The sequence below is a fragment of the Harpia harpyja genome, chromosome 10, assembly GCF_026419915.1.
Source record: "Harpia harpyja isolate bHarHar1 chromosome 10, bHarHar1 primary haplotype, whole genome shotgun sequence".
In the NCBI taxonomy this organism is placed as follows: Eukaryota; Metazoa; Chordata; class Aves; order Accipitriformes; family Accipitridae; genus Harpia; species Harpia harpyja.
The window spans coordinates 37,885,660-37,901,023 of record NC_068949.1 but is presented as its reverse complement, the minus strand read 5'-3'; the positions used below and the strand labels follow the sequence as shown (position 1 = coordinate 37,901,023).

Genomic DNA, 15,364 nt, shown 5'->3' with positions numbered 1-15,364 from the left:
TGGGCTACAGTCCCCTACAAAGCAAAGTATTTCTTCTGAATGAGTTCTCCAAGCCATTGAGTCTCTCTCACTCTTGCTTCATCAAGCTTTTCAAAATTTATAGTTCTATAAATAAACATAATTTATACTGTTTTAAATTTCATACTAATAGGTATTTTACTGTAATACTACATATTATGTTTGCAAGATAAATAATAATATAAAAAATAATTATGGGTCCTGTGGAACAGTGTATCAGGTGATGAAGGACTCTAATTCAGACTTTTATTTGCATACATTATAATGTATATTTATCTATTACTTCCTTCTCCTTAGCAGTTAGAAAGCTAGTTTTTCCAGTCAGTAAATTCACTGATACATCAGCAAAAGCCATCAGAGAAGGCAAACAATCTTCATTTAAAAGATAAAGTGTGGGGTTTTTAAAATAAGAAAATCCCCAATATTAAAAAAAAAAAAGTAAATACATACAGGGAAATATTCTCCAATTCACAGTAAAGTCTGAAAATGATTGGCAGCAAAATTGTTTCTTTAGCCTGCCCAAAAAAGCTGCAAGCCAACCTAGCATTTGGCAAATGAGTACGCAGAGCCTGGGGTGAGATCATAATACTTTATTAGGAGCTTCAGATTCTTGGTGTGGTTATTGTTTTAATTCTCTGGAAGGCGACAGTTGGTTTGTGTGGTTATTTTAGCTCAGGGCAAAGACTCCGTTTGTGTGTTGCTCTTTATATGTTCTGAGTTGGTAGGTTTGTTGAGGCTAATCTTTTCTCAAACCATTCCTAGAATTGTCTGATTTAAACTATAATCTGTTCCACTAGACTCTTTAAACACTAAGAAGATTTCTTTTTAAATAGAATTTATTTGTATAAGACCATATATTCAAAAGAATGTGAGTCATTATTGTTACTGTATTTATAAATAATAAAAATTGTTTCAGTCTGTATCAAAGTCAATCAGTGTTAGATATAATTGGTGGAACTCATTATTTTAAGTCAAGCGTGACAGTTTTACAATTACAATATGTATTTAGTTTAAATTAATGCTGTCCCAAAAGGAAACATGAATTCTACAAATCAGTAGCGAGGCATCTAACTGCTGGTATACATCTCACAACTCAACTAAAACAAACACCTTTTCAATAGCTAAAATTTATTGTTTATGCCCTTTAAGTTTCAACATAATTTTTAAATATCTGGAAAATCTCTGCTAACAGTTTTATTAAAAGTGCTACTTGCTATTTATCTTCTAAAATACTCTCCTTGGAATGTTCTTGAGTTTAATTTTTCTCTAAGTATAGCAAGTCTGCCACCTAGTGCTTTATGGCTACCTCTAATACACATTTTATTTGATAATTATTTTTTTATAATTTTTTAATAAAAGATGTCATGCTCTAAGTTCCTGACTGCATATACACGCATGTTTGCCTACACACACTCAGAGTACATAAAAATCACATTGCATCTTCTTCCTGACAGGTTGCATTACATGTTTCAACAGCTATTAGACCATATTTGCATTTCTTGACTAGCATGCAACCATCTTATAACTGTGCTCTTCTGCTGTGAGATCTGAAAATCTCACAGTGATTGTAAAAGGAAAAACCCGTAATTTATTTTATGAAAAAAATAAGATATCAGTATAGTATGAGAAATATTAGGGAAGCCAATATGTCTTTGGGCCAGTGCAGCTCTATACACAGCCTCTTATTTGGTGGGGAGTGCCATCACACTGTGGTACCCCCAGCACTGAAGACAGTCTTGGAATGGGCTCTGAGCTAAATGCTGCTGAGATTACCTGCTTGGGATACAGGGGCAACAAGTCTTTGGTAGTGGCACCCTACGTGGAAGACAAAAGCTGGGGAACGATGAGGAAAAGGAAGCACAAACAGATTCCCTTCACAAAAATAAATTTTCAAGCAGCAGGGCTGGAGCAGCCCAAGATGTAGTTTATGGTAGATGCCAGTGTGCCACTCACAAACTGAGAGCAACCAGAGCCAAGTTTCATTCCAGATCGAGCACCCATCTGCCCCTAGAACAATGCCTTTCACAGAGGTTGCTTCTGTCTGCTTATGTCCACTCTTCTGTGAAGATGACGATCTTGGTTTCTGCCCCTTCATTTTGCCAGATTATTGCAAGGCAGCTAGACCACAAGAGAAAATTTGGCATAGTATTTAGAGAGATTTCTTTTGACAGTTTTAATTCCCCTTTTTACAAAATTATAACATTTGTAATATAATAACTGTTACCAAAAATTGGCTTGTTTCAGAACTTTGATATATGAACTATGAACTATGGGACTATGAATAAGCCCAGAAAAAAAAAAAAAAAAAAGAAAAAAGAAGGTATGTTCAAATAATAAGGAAACACCAGGTGGGATGAACTATCAGACCACATCAATAGGTCACATTAAGCCTAAACTATATTTTGACAACATAAATAAAGATGTATTATCTGACGCTTTTGCTCTGAGACAGTATTGAGCCAATGTTTCTGAAATGTCATTAGGGGTATTATGTTGTCATAAATTATCTACTTTTAATAATCTGTCCCCTATCAAACCATTTTTCTACTTACTACTATTGCAAATAAAAAAAAGTCAGAAAGGAAAAACATAAAGTAACACCTCTAAAGGAGTAACAGGGCCTTTAGTCCAAAGCCCGGATATCAAAAAGTTATTAAGACTTCTTTTCTTAATTTTTATCAAGTGAGATGAATTTTAAATAAACAAGAAATGAATGTTTGTTTTTGTTTCAGGCACCACATATATTGCATAACAATATGATTTTAAAGTTTTAAATTAAAATAAAAATTTACTGTAAGAAATAGTAAGGACTATAGGTAAGGACTAACACTTCACTTTGCCCTTTTTGAAGCCCTGGCGTGTCAGCAGTAAGGGGCTAATGCAGCTCCAGGACTGGACTAGAATCCTTACGAGGTTCTACAGCCAGAAGCAAAATTTCCTTCTTTCTCCCCAGCTCCCTGCACAGATACCAGATATTATCTTGAGAGTTTTCACTGAATGTATATTTCATGCTTCCTCACCAATTTTGGACATTAAAGTACCATTCTTCGTCTTCGTGAGTTGCTGACATACTTGGAGAATTGCTTATTGTTATCCTTTCTGTATGCATACCAAGGAAACAATCAATAGTGTTATGAGCTATAATGATTTTATGGCTCAGAGTTTAGAATGGGATGGTAAAACCATAAACCATTTATTCAGGTCACTCCCCAAAAAGTTGTTGCAAGGTATTTAGTAGCTCATATATGATCATATATTTTTCCTGTGGTGTACTTTAAGTAGAAAAAAAACAGTTAACAAAATTTATCCAATGACAATTTTAAAAAAATCTATGAATATTATTTTCCTAGTAGTCATTGTGTTAGATATTTTTAGTGATAAACATCTGAGAAGTCAGCAACGTTTTCTCTGGCTTTCCATTTCCTCCCTCAATGTCCATGAGGTTGACTAGAAAAGCTCAGTGGTGCCAGTGCTCTGTAGTACACCTGACCCTTAAAGCTTCTGCAGATGGGCCTACCATCTTCCCTTTTTTGCATGCTTCATCCCAGAAGAACATTTGAAATAGTGGCTGATGAGTCACTGTGTGAAGCCATCCACAAATGACATTTCATAAAACACTGAGGTGAGAGAAAGATTAGAAAGAGCTGTGGAAAGAAACACAATGAACCCAGGAAAACAGTTAAAATAAAATTTGTACATTCTTTCAGCCTCTTTTATGTACAGTTATTCGTGCTTCATCTTTTTTAAGGCTGTAAATCCAACAAACACCTCCATCAGAGGCATATATTCTTGTGAAGACGTGGAATAAATGATCAATAAATAGGTTTTAATTCCACAAAAACTACGAATCATTCAGCCCCTCCCTGTTTTAATTCTCTTTGTAAATGACCCATCCCTCCTGACCTCTATTCATTCCTGGATTCTCTAATCCTTCTCAACGCTCGTGTTCTAATCTCTACCAAATTTAAAAGTGGGTCTGCTCTGCAGCACAGTAAACTCTATAGTGTTACCCTGGATACATAATGCACTTCTAAACGCAAAAGGCAAGCTTCCACTTCTTTTTGAGTTCACACATAGTCACGGACCCATGAAACTGTCTGTCCAGTCCAAAGATAAGCACCAGGTTAATCACAATTGTTAATTTATTGCAATTTTATTGCATTGTAACTACATTCTTCTTGTGCATAGCTGAGAAAATCTTCTCGAATGTATGCGAGTTTCATACTCTAAAGCGTGCTGCCCTGTAACCCACTATTGCTGCCTATTTTAAAAGGTCAACCAATCTGCAGAACCAAATGGAGAAGCTACTTGTTCTCTTCTCTCCATTGTTGATGGTAGTATCCAGAAATAACAAAAAATGCTTCTTAACATCCTCTTAAAGGGTAAAAGGGTATAAGAAACTAAGGTATGTAAATCCACATATATTTTTTCAGCTACTTTATCTTAGCTGGCTACTAGACTGGTCTTACCTAGGAATTCTCTTGGTGGAATAGGCAACTCTTGAGTGCCAAACTCATCTGGAAATTCTAACAACTATGCAGACAAACAATGCCATTTACATTCACAGTACCGATTTATTGTAAGCTTTTATGCTTCTGCTCGTAGCAGTATTAGAATCTATCAGTTGTATCTCTTGTTTGAAATGTAGCATTGGACACTCAAAGTAATGTACATAAAACAGACATTTTGGAAAGTTTTGACCTTAGAAATATGGATATCTAAAAGAGGTTTATGAAGGAAAATATCACATCTTTTCAAAAAAAGTGGGTTTTAGCAAGCCTATAATTCACCCCTGTATAGTAACAAATCATGAATTGTAAATTTAAACTCTCATTTTCTCTAGAACACTGGTTTAACTATTTATCCATTTATGATTTAAAGCTTTGCGTCTGTATATAACCCAGGTCAGAATCACAGAAGTGGCATTTGTCCCAGTAATTCCTCCCAATCAGTCTAAAACCATCTGGTTTTGCTGCATGTTCCTTTGCACCCAGGAGCACTGATTCCGACAGCAATGTATTTCTAATGCTGACGTGCGAAGAACTAATGTAGCAATTTGGATGCATACTTTGCTATCTAGGTGTCACTGTTATACATCATGCTGGCTGAGATACCAAAGAACTATAACAACAACAAATACGAATGCATCATGACAAAATGTTATATTTATGGTCTGTGTACATGCATAAGTCAGCTGCACAACCATCTCTGGCCTCCACTCAGAATTCATTTATATGGATTGAATCAGCTTCCGATCATTCACAGAAAGATTGGCTTCTAACAGAAAGGCCTAGGGATACAGAGCCTCCCTACCAGAAATACAGAGACACAATCCAGAAGCAGACTTGTACTCAACCTACAAGAATATTTACATGGACAAGCAAAACTGTGGCTTTTAAATTCATGAAGCTTTTGTTTTCATATTCTTCTTTTTATAATGTATAAGAAATCTTTGATAAGATTTCCTCTGATATTCCTAAACAATGGCACACCAAACACTTTTGGCTCAAGAAATCCTCCCTCTCACAAAGTTCCTGAGCTGCAAATTGTTGGATGTAAAGACAAAAATATCACTGTATACTTGTCCATTTGCTACAGTCTTCCCTGGCATTCATATTCAGCCACTACTGACAACAGGGTACTAGAACAGATAGACCATCATGCAGCTGCTCATGCATTCTTATACATTCAATATAATTTCTAATTTTTATATCTGTGAGGTTTGTTCTCATTCTCTTACTCTGAGAAGTTTGTTCTCTCTGTTGTGCTTTTTCAATCATACGGTGAAGTCATGAAGAATGAAATGAAAATAATTTTAATAGAAGCAATGGGTGATGATTTTCACACAATCTGGATAATACACTATAGCATGCCCTGTCTATTATGCATTTCCTACTCTACTTAAGTTTTGATAATTTAAAGTAGAAAAACTACCCATGTCCAGTGCTGCCATGTTTTGAAATGCCATATTAGAATGAAATCCGATGTTTAATGAACTGCTCCTGTTATCTCTAGGATTTGATGGCTTTGCTGCTATCTGTGTTTACCCTTTTGGCATACTATCTGTATTTAGATTAAGTCCCTGCAATGTTTCAGCATGTTACTTCCTATATAAATCTCATTCTTTTTGATCATGCTACACCTATCTGTAATTTTCCTGTGTTTTCATTTGTGCTCAGATCACTTCTCCAATCATAACGCGATCCATGTACAGTCTTAATATTCTGCTTACTCTCCTACATCACTACTAAAGGAAACAAATAAGGAAGAAACTAAAACAATCTGTGCTATCCCACTGGCTAACTCTATTAAGTTTAGCATTTACTTACTATCTTAAACAGTCTATTGATGTTAATACCAGGGCTTAGATCAACACAGTCTATTCCCCCTTCCTAGGCTTGAGGATAGCAATGACAGGCAAGAGGGAGGAGAGGACTAGGCAAGAAATGGGTAAGCTAGGCAGAGAGCAAGAGATGGAAACAGCTGAACTTTTATAGGACAGTGGGTATTCACAACATCACACATTGCAGAAAGTTCCTCTAAGGCAACAAGTATTCTCAATCCACATCCTGCTGTTAAAGAGAAATTGAGGTCATCCAATATCATACAAAAGTTAGCCATACACTCAGGATTGAATTCTAAGGTTTTGGCTTAGAAAAGCATTCCAATTTAGTGCAGTATTTACACAAGTGAAAAAAAGATAAAATTTGAGCACCTAAAACTGGTCATTTTGAAGATGGCTAAACTCAAGCATGTGACTAAAAGCTTTCCTGAAGAAGATCCCAACCATACAGCAAATTACTAGTTGTATTCCTATTTTTGTACCATTCACTGATTTTGATTCTAAGTGGTAGAAACAAGTATGCCTAGAATTTTTATTTCTCATAAACTTATACTGCTCATAAGTACATACAATTTGTTTTTCCTCAGTACTTTCCTCCCTCCTGAGCAATAAGTATTCCCGTGCTGTAAAAAATAAGAATATTCTTCACTTCAGGAGAAGTAAAGCAACAATGTAAGTGTCTAAAGAGAAAGTTTCCTACAGAGTAGTGAAATAAGCACAGAAAAATACCATCCAAATGCCTGTCTTGTGCAAAAACAAAACATTTTCTTGTATGCATTATAGTCCATGGTAAGGCCATATTTTAAAATACTTATATAGATAAGAAATTGGAGCATCTCTTTATGACATATATATATTCTAATACATGATTTAGCAGGTAATGGACGGTGCTGATAAGCAAATGTCCTTGAAATCTTAGGTCAGTCAGTTATCCACAAATTAACAAATTATTTCCCATTATGATGCATCAGCCACTAAATGTAAGAAATGCAGATATCCGTTATTTTAAATTAGCACAGGCTCCTTATTACCTCCAGATAAAATAACTCTGAAAATTGTTTGTATACAATATTTTAAATGATTGAAAGTATTAAAAGAAGATTTATCATTCCAGAACAACAAGATCTTTAAAATATTTTGAAATCTGACAGGAGACAAATAATAGTAGTGAGTTAAAGGTGAAAGGGTATCTTGAATGTAGTACAATTTGTCTCCAACATGATTTATAGACGCAACCTGCCACATGATAGCAAAAAAATAAGGTTTTTCATGGAGGTGCCTGAGGTCTACAAATCTCATTACTATCATTTCTTTTCCATCTCTTAAATTTAATAATGTTTATTTTTAAAGGACAAAACAAATATTGATACACATATCCAAATAGCCTATATGGCACACTCTTCATAGTATGAACTTAAATCTACAAAATTTATAAAATTCATAGATGTAAAAATTCATTCTTCTAAATACTGAAATTTCTGTTTTGAAATAAGAAAAAATTCATGTGCAACAAACAACAAATGGAATTGAATTTATTTGATCAACAGTATCTTTAGAACACAGTTTAAGGAGTATTTTTAACCTGGTGTATTTTATGTAAACTGTCAATGTTAACAGTATCTTCAAAATACAATATTTTAAAATTATCTTCCAGTTTAAAGTATTACATTTGAACTTAACTTGTCTGTGAGGAAAAAAAACCAATCCACACCAAGTTTCTTTAATACTCAAGAGGAATAAATGTTTTAGGCCTAGGGATATGTCAGCATCTGTAATATAGTATGTGTCTATTTTGTTCTCTAAAACATACCTTGCAGATGCAAACCATTTAAGGTAGAAAAGAAAGAAACATTCATTTATTAGGTAAATGATGCCTTAAAGAGATTCTAAACAAAGCTTTTGCGTACATTCTGAAATGAAATGCTAACAAACAAGGCCAAAGATCAGAATGGATGCTATAAATATATTCAGAGATATGTCTTTATGTAAATTTAAGTTTGAGGTAGGGATGATGTTAGGAAACAATAGACAAATGGATCCAATTGTCTGACATTGAGCAGGTATGTGCGAAAGTCACAAAAGGTAAAACAATGTTCTCCAACATCCCATATGTTTTTATGATGATTAAAATTACTATTTAACATTGATATTGGCACAGCAAAATTGGCACAGCTCACTAAGGGATTTCTGCACATAGGTAATAAGCATTCTCATCCCTTCAGGTCTTTCACTATGACTATCAGAAATGTAATGCTTTAAAGTAAATTTGCCAGAGACACCTTTTCTACAATAAGAACATGGAGACAACACACAGTATCATTTTATGATACTCTGGAGAGCAGCTGTGTATCATGTTCCTGGGAGGCAGCGTGGCTAAACCATTCAGAATGTCCCCAGGAAATACTACTGTTTAGCCTATTTCCATTTCCCCACCACAAATTCTGTCTTTTAAACAATGACACAATTACTTATTCCTTTCATTCACATATGTTGAGATACAGAGAATAACCCAATGGCTTGGTCAGTCCCTCTAACCTAGGTGTAAGGCAGCAACTTTTAGTAGACTTGCGGACAAAGTAACAGAGAAGCCCAGTGGGGCATTCTATTTTTCAGACAAAATATCAATGTTCCCAACTTCAGAAAATCTTAAGAAAACTATTTCATTTTTCCAAGGAAATGAAATTATCACATAATATGTAAACAGCATTTAAGTTCTGAACATTAAAAATATAAGTACTCACAGTAACATGTTCCCCTAAGCGGATTTCCGAGATACCTATTTTCAGAGTCACAGCTGCAGGGGGAAAAAAAAGACAAAACCAAACATTCCCATTAAACAGTATAGTTTTAAGAAAAATGCAGCTAGAATATTTATTCCAAATAGCATGAGTTTCATTACTCATGAAAATATAAAGTATTTGATACAGTTCCTAATGAGGGTGTGCTACTTTCCAGAGGCACCTCTCTCTCCTCTCTCCTTTTAAAAGAAAGCCAGAGTGACCAGGCTCTTGAAGAAGGCACTTCAGTCATGTGCTTAAAGTCAGTGCCTATTGTAGGATTTACCGCACACAGGTGGTATGTCTCCACTAATGAACAAGAGAGAGCCAGGCAGGGAGGCTGAGCCCTGGATCTCTAATTATCCATGATGCTTCAGTGACAGCTTACTCCCTTGGCTGGTTTTGATCCCCCCACCGGCCCTCTCCAAGAGAACAGCTGAGCATCAATCAGGGAGATCATTCACTGCAGAAAATGTTCCTAAATATGTCTTCCTCTAACATACCACAGTCCTGAAACACTACCAGCCCAGGCTTTGCACCCTCAGATACCTTCCACACCTCTTCATGCCATCCCTTCAGGGATGGAACATACACTCTCCATTTCCAACCACACAAACACCACTCTGGTGGGCTGCAATGCAACCTTCATATATTTCCAACTCTTTAAGTGAAAAAAATACCCAACAATAACAAAAAAAACCCAAACCCCAAAATACCCCTAAGCATAAAATAATGATTACATTTTCACAGCACAACAGAGGACCTAGAGGTGACCCAAAGCTATGCTGTCTGCTCTAGAAAGGCTAGTCCTAAGCTACGTAGCTGCAATTAGGCCATGGCAACTGGCTCTGGGGCTAGAAATTGTACCCATATATATAGCACTGTAAGCACAGCAGTGTCTGAGCTACTTGGCTTCTCTCAACTTGAGGCAACTGCTTCTCTTCATTGACCACCTAGGGCACTAGGTGAAATTTAGACTCAATATAATGTACTGATGCTGCTGACAAGACATGTACATGGTAAGAGCTGGAGAAATATCTTTCTTATTGATAAGATATATAGTTATTTTCAGAGACATGAAATATCCTACAGAATTTCACAGTGATCAAATTGAATTATATAACTTTTCTCTAAAAATGCTAAGTATCTTAATAGAAACTGATTATCCTGCTTTTGATTTTCTTGGCTATTCCACAGAAGTCTCCAGCAAGATTATAGTTTTCTGTTTAAATACACAGAATGATTCATAAAACAAAGAGGAAGCTTATTGCTGCCTATTAAGTTCCATATAAATATTTTCCCAGAAGAAATCTGGATCATTTAATAGCTTGGACTACCTTTTCGTCACTTTGTTCTAGGAAACTTAAATTGCAAGGAGATTTTTTTGTGTTATTTTATTTGTGAGTAATATTACAAAACTTTCTAACTTAGACGTCATATCATTTAACAAGTTGCAGACTGTAGAATAATGTTTATATTTCTGTTGGTCTCTTCAGTAGTTTCCAACTGGTGATTCTTAACATGCTCATTTTAATTAAAAAACAGGCAGAGAATCTCCTTGACCCTTTGTTACAATATCACAAAGAAAATAATCAACAGTAGCAATAAAATGGAAAAGTGGGAAAAAAAAAATGTTCTCGACTCTGCCCTTGCCCACTCCCAATCTCATGTCATTGTGAGAACTCTTTGCAGGATCAACTGTACAGAAACTTAACATTTCTTTTATATAGAAAAACTTTTGCTTAAACTCCAAGAAACCAAAAACCCATATGCTTCAACTCTAACTGCAGCACACAATTTGTGGTCTTGTACACACAGACACTCTGGCCCTACAGTCCTTTCCACAGAATTTAGAAGAGGGATTGATGCTGAAGTATCTCTCTTGCATGTACTTATAAAGGAAAGGAGAAAATAATCTCAAGTAATAATATTGGTCTGCCTTACACGCTTTTTCCTAAACATCGCAAAACACTAACTAAAGTCTTCAAAGAACAGCTCACTAAAACAGATTAGGCTTGTAAAAATAGACTCTTGTGGCTGAAAGTGTCTTTAGGTTGGCAATTTTGAAAGAAAGAGCTAAGGGAAAAGGGTCATTTTTGAATGAAGAGTTTAAAAAAATTTCCTTTTCTTGTATGTAAGATTGTCACACAAACAAGACAGAATATCATGCAACAAATTATAATAACATGATAGAGATTATTATAAGAGGAATTTTTTTTTCTTCTGAATTGTTTCAAAGGCAAAGTAGGATATTAAATACAGGCAGTATTCAGAATATGCTTGGGTTTTATACCAGAACACAAAAATATATTTTATATAAATAACTGTGTATTCAGAGTCTTCTCTCAGACAACACAAGAAACTTTCTCGGAAGGCAAGAAACTTACCCTGCTCCTCACTGATAACGGCACTGATTTATGTACAACATGGAAGAGCAATGTCTGACCAGCAGTAACAATAAGCTGTACAACTTTCCATCAGGACAGACTAAACAAATTCTGCTGTGAACTCTTGCTGGCCACAGTACTCACCTGTGGTGATTTGACCCAGGGTCTAAAAGAAGCTTAGTTTGCTCCTGACACAAAACAGGACTACCTTTTTTTTTTTTTTTTTTTTTTAAATCTTGAAAATCTTTATGAAAAAGAAAAGCTGTTTCCATACAGCTTCCCTTCTCCATTCAGCTATCCTTCTGATCAGATGAAACCATCTCTCCTGTGGATCAATAATTACCAGAACCCAGGAATTTCCAGCATCACATAAACCTTTCTGGTATTTATATTTCTATTTATATTACAGAAAAACCACAAGAATACATAAAATAAAAAATATCTGTAAAATCCGTCTAACGCACCACAGGTTTCACTACTTAAAAGAACACACAAAAGAATGCTTAATATGAAAATTACCGGGTACAGAGTATTTTGCAATATACAAGTATTTGTAAGTATTCATTCAAATCCAAATAATTACTAATTCCCTGTCAATTATAGAAGTGACCTTCAAGAATCTTGAAGAGAAAATAGCAATGCAATTTTACAGCCAGTCATTTCAGTTGTTTCAGCATAATGCATGATGAAATGATAAAATATGCATAATAAAAAAAAAGAACAGTGAATTACACCACAGCAATTTTGATATATTATCATATATATTGTACTTTCTATATTGGGAGCCTCACGGCAGACGTTGTACTCAAGGAGCTAGTGATTTTGGGCAAGGCATGTCTGATCTACTAGTCCTTGTTCATCAGGCTCGACAAGCCCGTCTGTGAGCACGAGTAGCTGCTGTAAGGGAAGGTGCTGGAAGGCTGTGCGCCGGTGGTTGTTATCAAAGAGAACCTTCCAGGTTGTCAGGAGGAGATACATAGTTTTGTTTTTACACAAGATAAAAGGCACCATAGTATGGGAGGGAGGAGGCACCTCTCCACAGACAGGAGCTATGCAGTACTCCGGAGGAAAATCCATGCTGGGCCCATCCAGTGCTGCAGGCACACAGGGTTCCCAGCAACTGAAGGGGCATAAGATTTACCTGCTCTCTGTATGCCTCTTTTTAGACTATCTTATTAAAAAAGCTAGTTTAGTATGCCATTTGTTGCCAGGCCTTTTTGAGATACAGAAAGATCCGTGCACCGCCTCTCTTATGCTTCCTCCTCTGTCCCCTGGTGCAGAACATTTTCATAATGTATGTTAGGAATAGCGTGAGGTGGAGTTCTTACTAGTTAGGGAAGCCTGCTTTAATTCAAATCAAAGATGCTATTTAAACACTTAGTTTTCAGTGGAGTGAAAAGATGAAACTAATAGGATTAGAATACATCTAAAATTATTCACGTGAGTATGTATGCTAGGTTCTGAATAAATTTAGGTTTGTCTTTTAATCTTATCCTATTTCATTAAGCATATATATTGCCCTGCGTTAGTCACTAATTATGGCTCCAATTACAAAATTTCCTATTCGCTGAATTATTTCCTTATGAGCTTTACTCATTGTAGTAATTTTTGTACCTTTTCCAAAAGCCAGCGCACATTTGACCATATGTGAAGCATAATATATGCTTCGTATCTGTGAAATGGGAGCTACACTCGTTATTTTATGTGCCATAGGGCTATGATCATTTGCTTTAAGTGGTAATAATGAATGAGCAGTTCCACTCTGGCATGACTCCAAAGACACAGCTCCCATTTACAAGGACAAATGGAGAAAGGCTGCTACCGGGTTACGTACAAGTTCTATGGTTTGTTCCAACACAAAAGTATTCAATTCATCAAGCTCACTGACCTTCTGATGGCCTGCTATTAGCAGTTATTCCCCAACCTCTCCCTCAATTATCCTTTCAAAACTGAACTATTTTCTTTCACTTTCTTTTTTACTCCCTGGATTTCCTGGGAGTTCAAAATAAAACTTATGGACAAATGCATTAAAAAAAATAACTTTTCTCATGTTTATGACCATGTGAATGATAATTTTTGGCTTTCTCATGAAATACCATAAATGTCTCCAAGAGTACACATTTACATTAAGATTCACAGATTTGAGGGGGTTTTTAATGAATGAAAGGCTTTTTTGTAAGACAGAGTTTACAAGTGTCCCTCTGTTGAAGTTTGGCAATGAGTATGAACTTGTGCACTACATCTGCATCTACCAACCTTAAGAAATCTAAGGAACTGGCAATAGAGGTATATATATACACGTCTAATTTTATCGTGCTTACTGGTATCTCCCTTAAGGAAGGGTATATGTTCAAGCTTCTTACCTAAAGAAACAGAATATAACACCAACCTAGATCTACAGCTTTCTAGACTAGTGATTTTGTTGTGTGGAAACTGTCTTATAAGAGCTCATCTAACCTTTGATCGTGAAGGCAAGATTTTCTGCAGTTCTGCTGCCGCCACTAATTGGTAAATCTTTCCTTTCAATTAAAAGTGAAGAAAAAAAGAGGAACAGGGGAAGACTAACCCAAGTATGGCTGGTCTTTCCTCTACCTGAGTTCGGTTTTAATGCCAAACTCTCAGGGAAGACAAAAATGTATGTCAGACCACTCTAAAAGACAATAATCTTTTATTCAACTGATTACCTGGTGAGGCAATTGTATCTTTTTCCGGCCTAGGCGCAGGCTTGTCAACTATACTGAGTGGATATTTATGACCCTTACCTCATATTTTGTCCTTGCAAATTAACACAGACCACTTCCACAAAGTCTGGGAAAGAGCTGTCATCTTTCTGATCTACAGCTGGTCATAAACAGGTCTGGGATTTTGCCTAGGTTCTCAGCATTGCATCTACAAGAGGTTCCTGATTAATAAAGACTAACGGACTTGGCAGACTACTCCTGGACCCTGACTGGTGGCTTGCCCCAGCTTTTAGATCAGTAAGAATATCTTCTAGGACTACTGTTCAACTTCTGCTCAACTCTCTTCTAGCCTTTATTTCTCATTCTGTCCCCTATCTAGCCAGCGGTCTTGCTCCTGCTGTCCTCCATCACTGATTTCTGCTCCTGATCTCCCTGCCCCAGTTCCTGGTCTTGCACAACAGGCTCCTGTTTTCATTCTACTTTCCTGGTACCACAGTGGTGTAATGCTATGGTGGTTTTCAATAGTGGACTACCATTTAACATAACATAATTTGCTTACTTGGGAGACCTCATAACCAAAGTTCAAAGAGTGTTTGTAAAGCTAAACTTAAAGACTTCTCTAGTCACATGGTTAGGCCTGTGGCATCATAACTGGACTATGAAGCATTACTACATACTACTATATATTACTACATCCTCAGCACTAAAAATATGCCCATGGTGCTGTGGCTGCAGCTTTTACAGATACTTATGAGATAGCTCATGAACCTTTAGTAATAACAATGTAGTAACACTGAGCTCAGCACAGATTCATACACAGGTATTTATCGTGCTTGCTGGTTAGCTCTTCTTGAAAGTCATGCAAGACTTCCTATTCTAAAAGTACCTTTCCAGCAATGAGAAAATAAGCTGAGGCGTATGCTTAACTATAGTCAATAACTGTAATTGGCTGTAATTCATAACATTTTGGAAGTGATGCCATAGAAACAGCTGATTTTCAGCTCAAGAGTGGTGACTCGTGGATGAAAGCACCAACCTCAGCTGTTCTTGGGTTATTAACTGGCCCAGAACAGCGAGTGACTGATACCTGGAATCCTAATTCACACTTGTACCTGGATGCAGGAGAATAAAAATCCCCAGGTCTTGACTCAGGCCTGC

The 15,364-nt window shown here is 36.2% G+C and overlaps 1 protein-coding gene across 4 annotated transcripts in view; it reads right to left on the bottom strand.

Moving 5' to 3' along the window:
- The window catches only part of ATRNL1 (attractin like 1), a 542,514-nt gene that overhangs the window by 326,157 nt on the left and 200,993 nt on the right, over positions 1 to 15,364 (bottom strand). For all 4 annotated transcript variants that reach the window (XM_052798373.1, XM_052798374.1, XM_052798371.1 and 1 more), the window contains exon 21: positions 9,103 to 9,155. In XM_052798373.1, the coding sequence (XP_052654333.1) occupies positions 9,103 to 9,155 (53 nt within the window). The remainder of the gene's footprint in view (positions 1 to 9,102; positions 9,156 to 15,364) is intronic.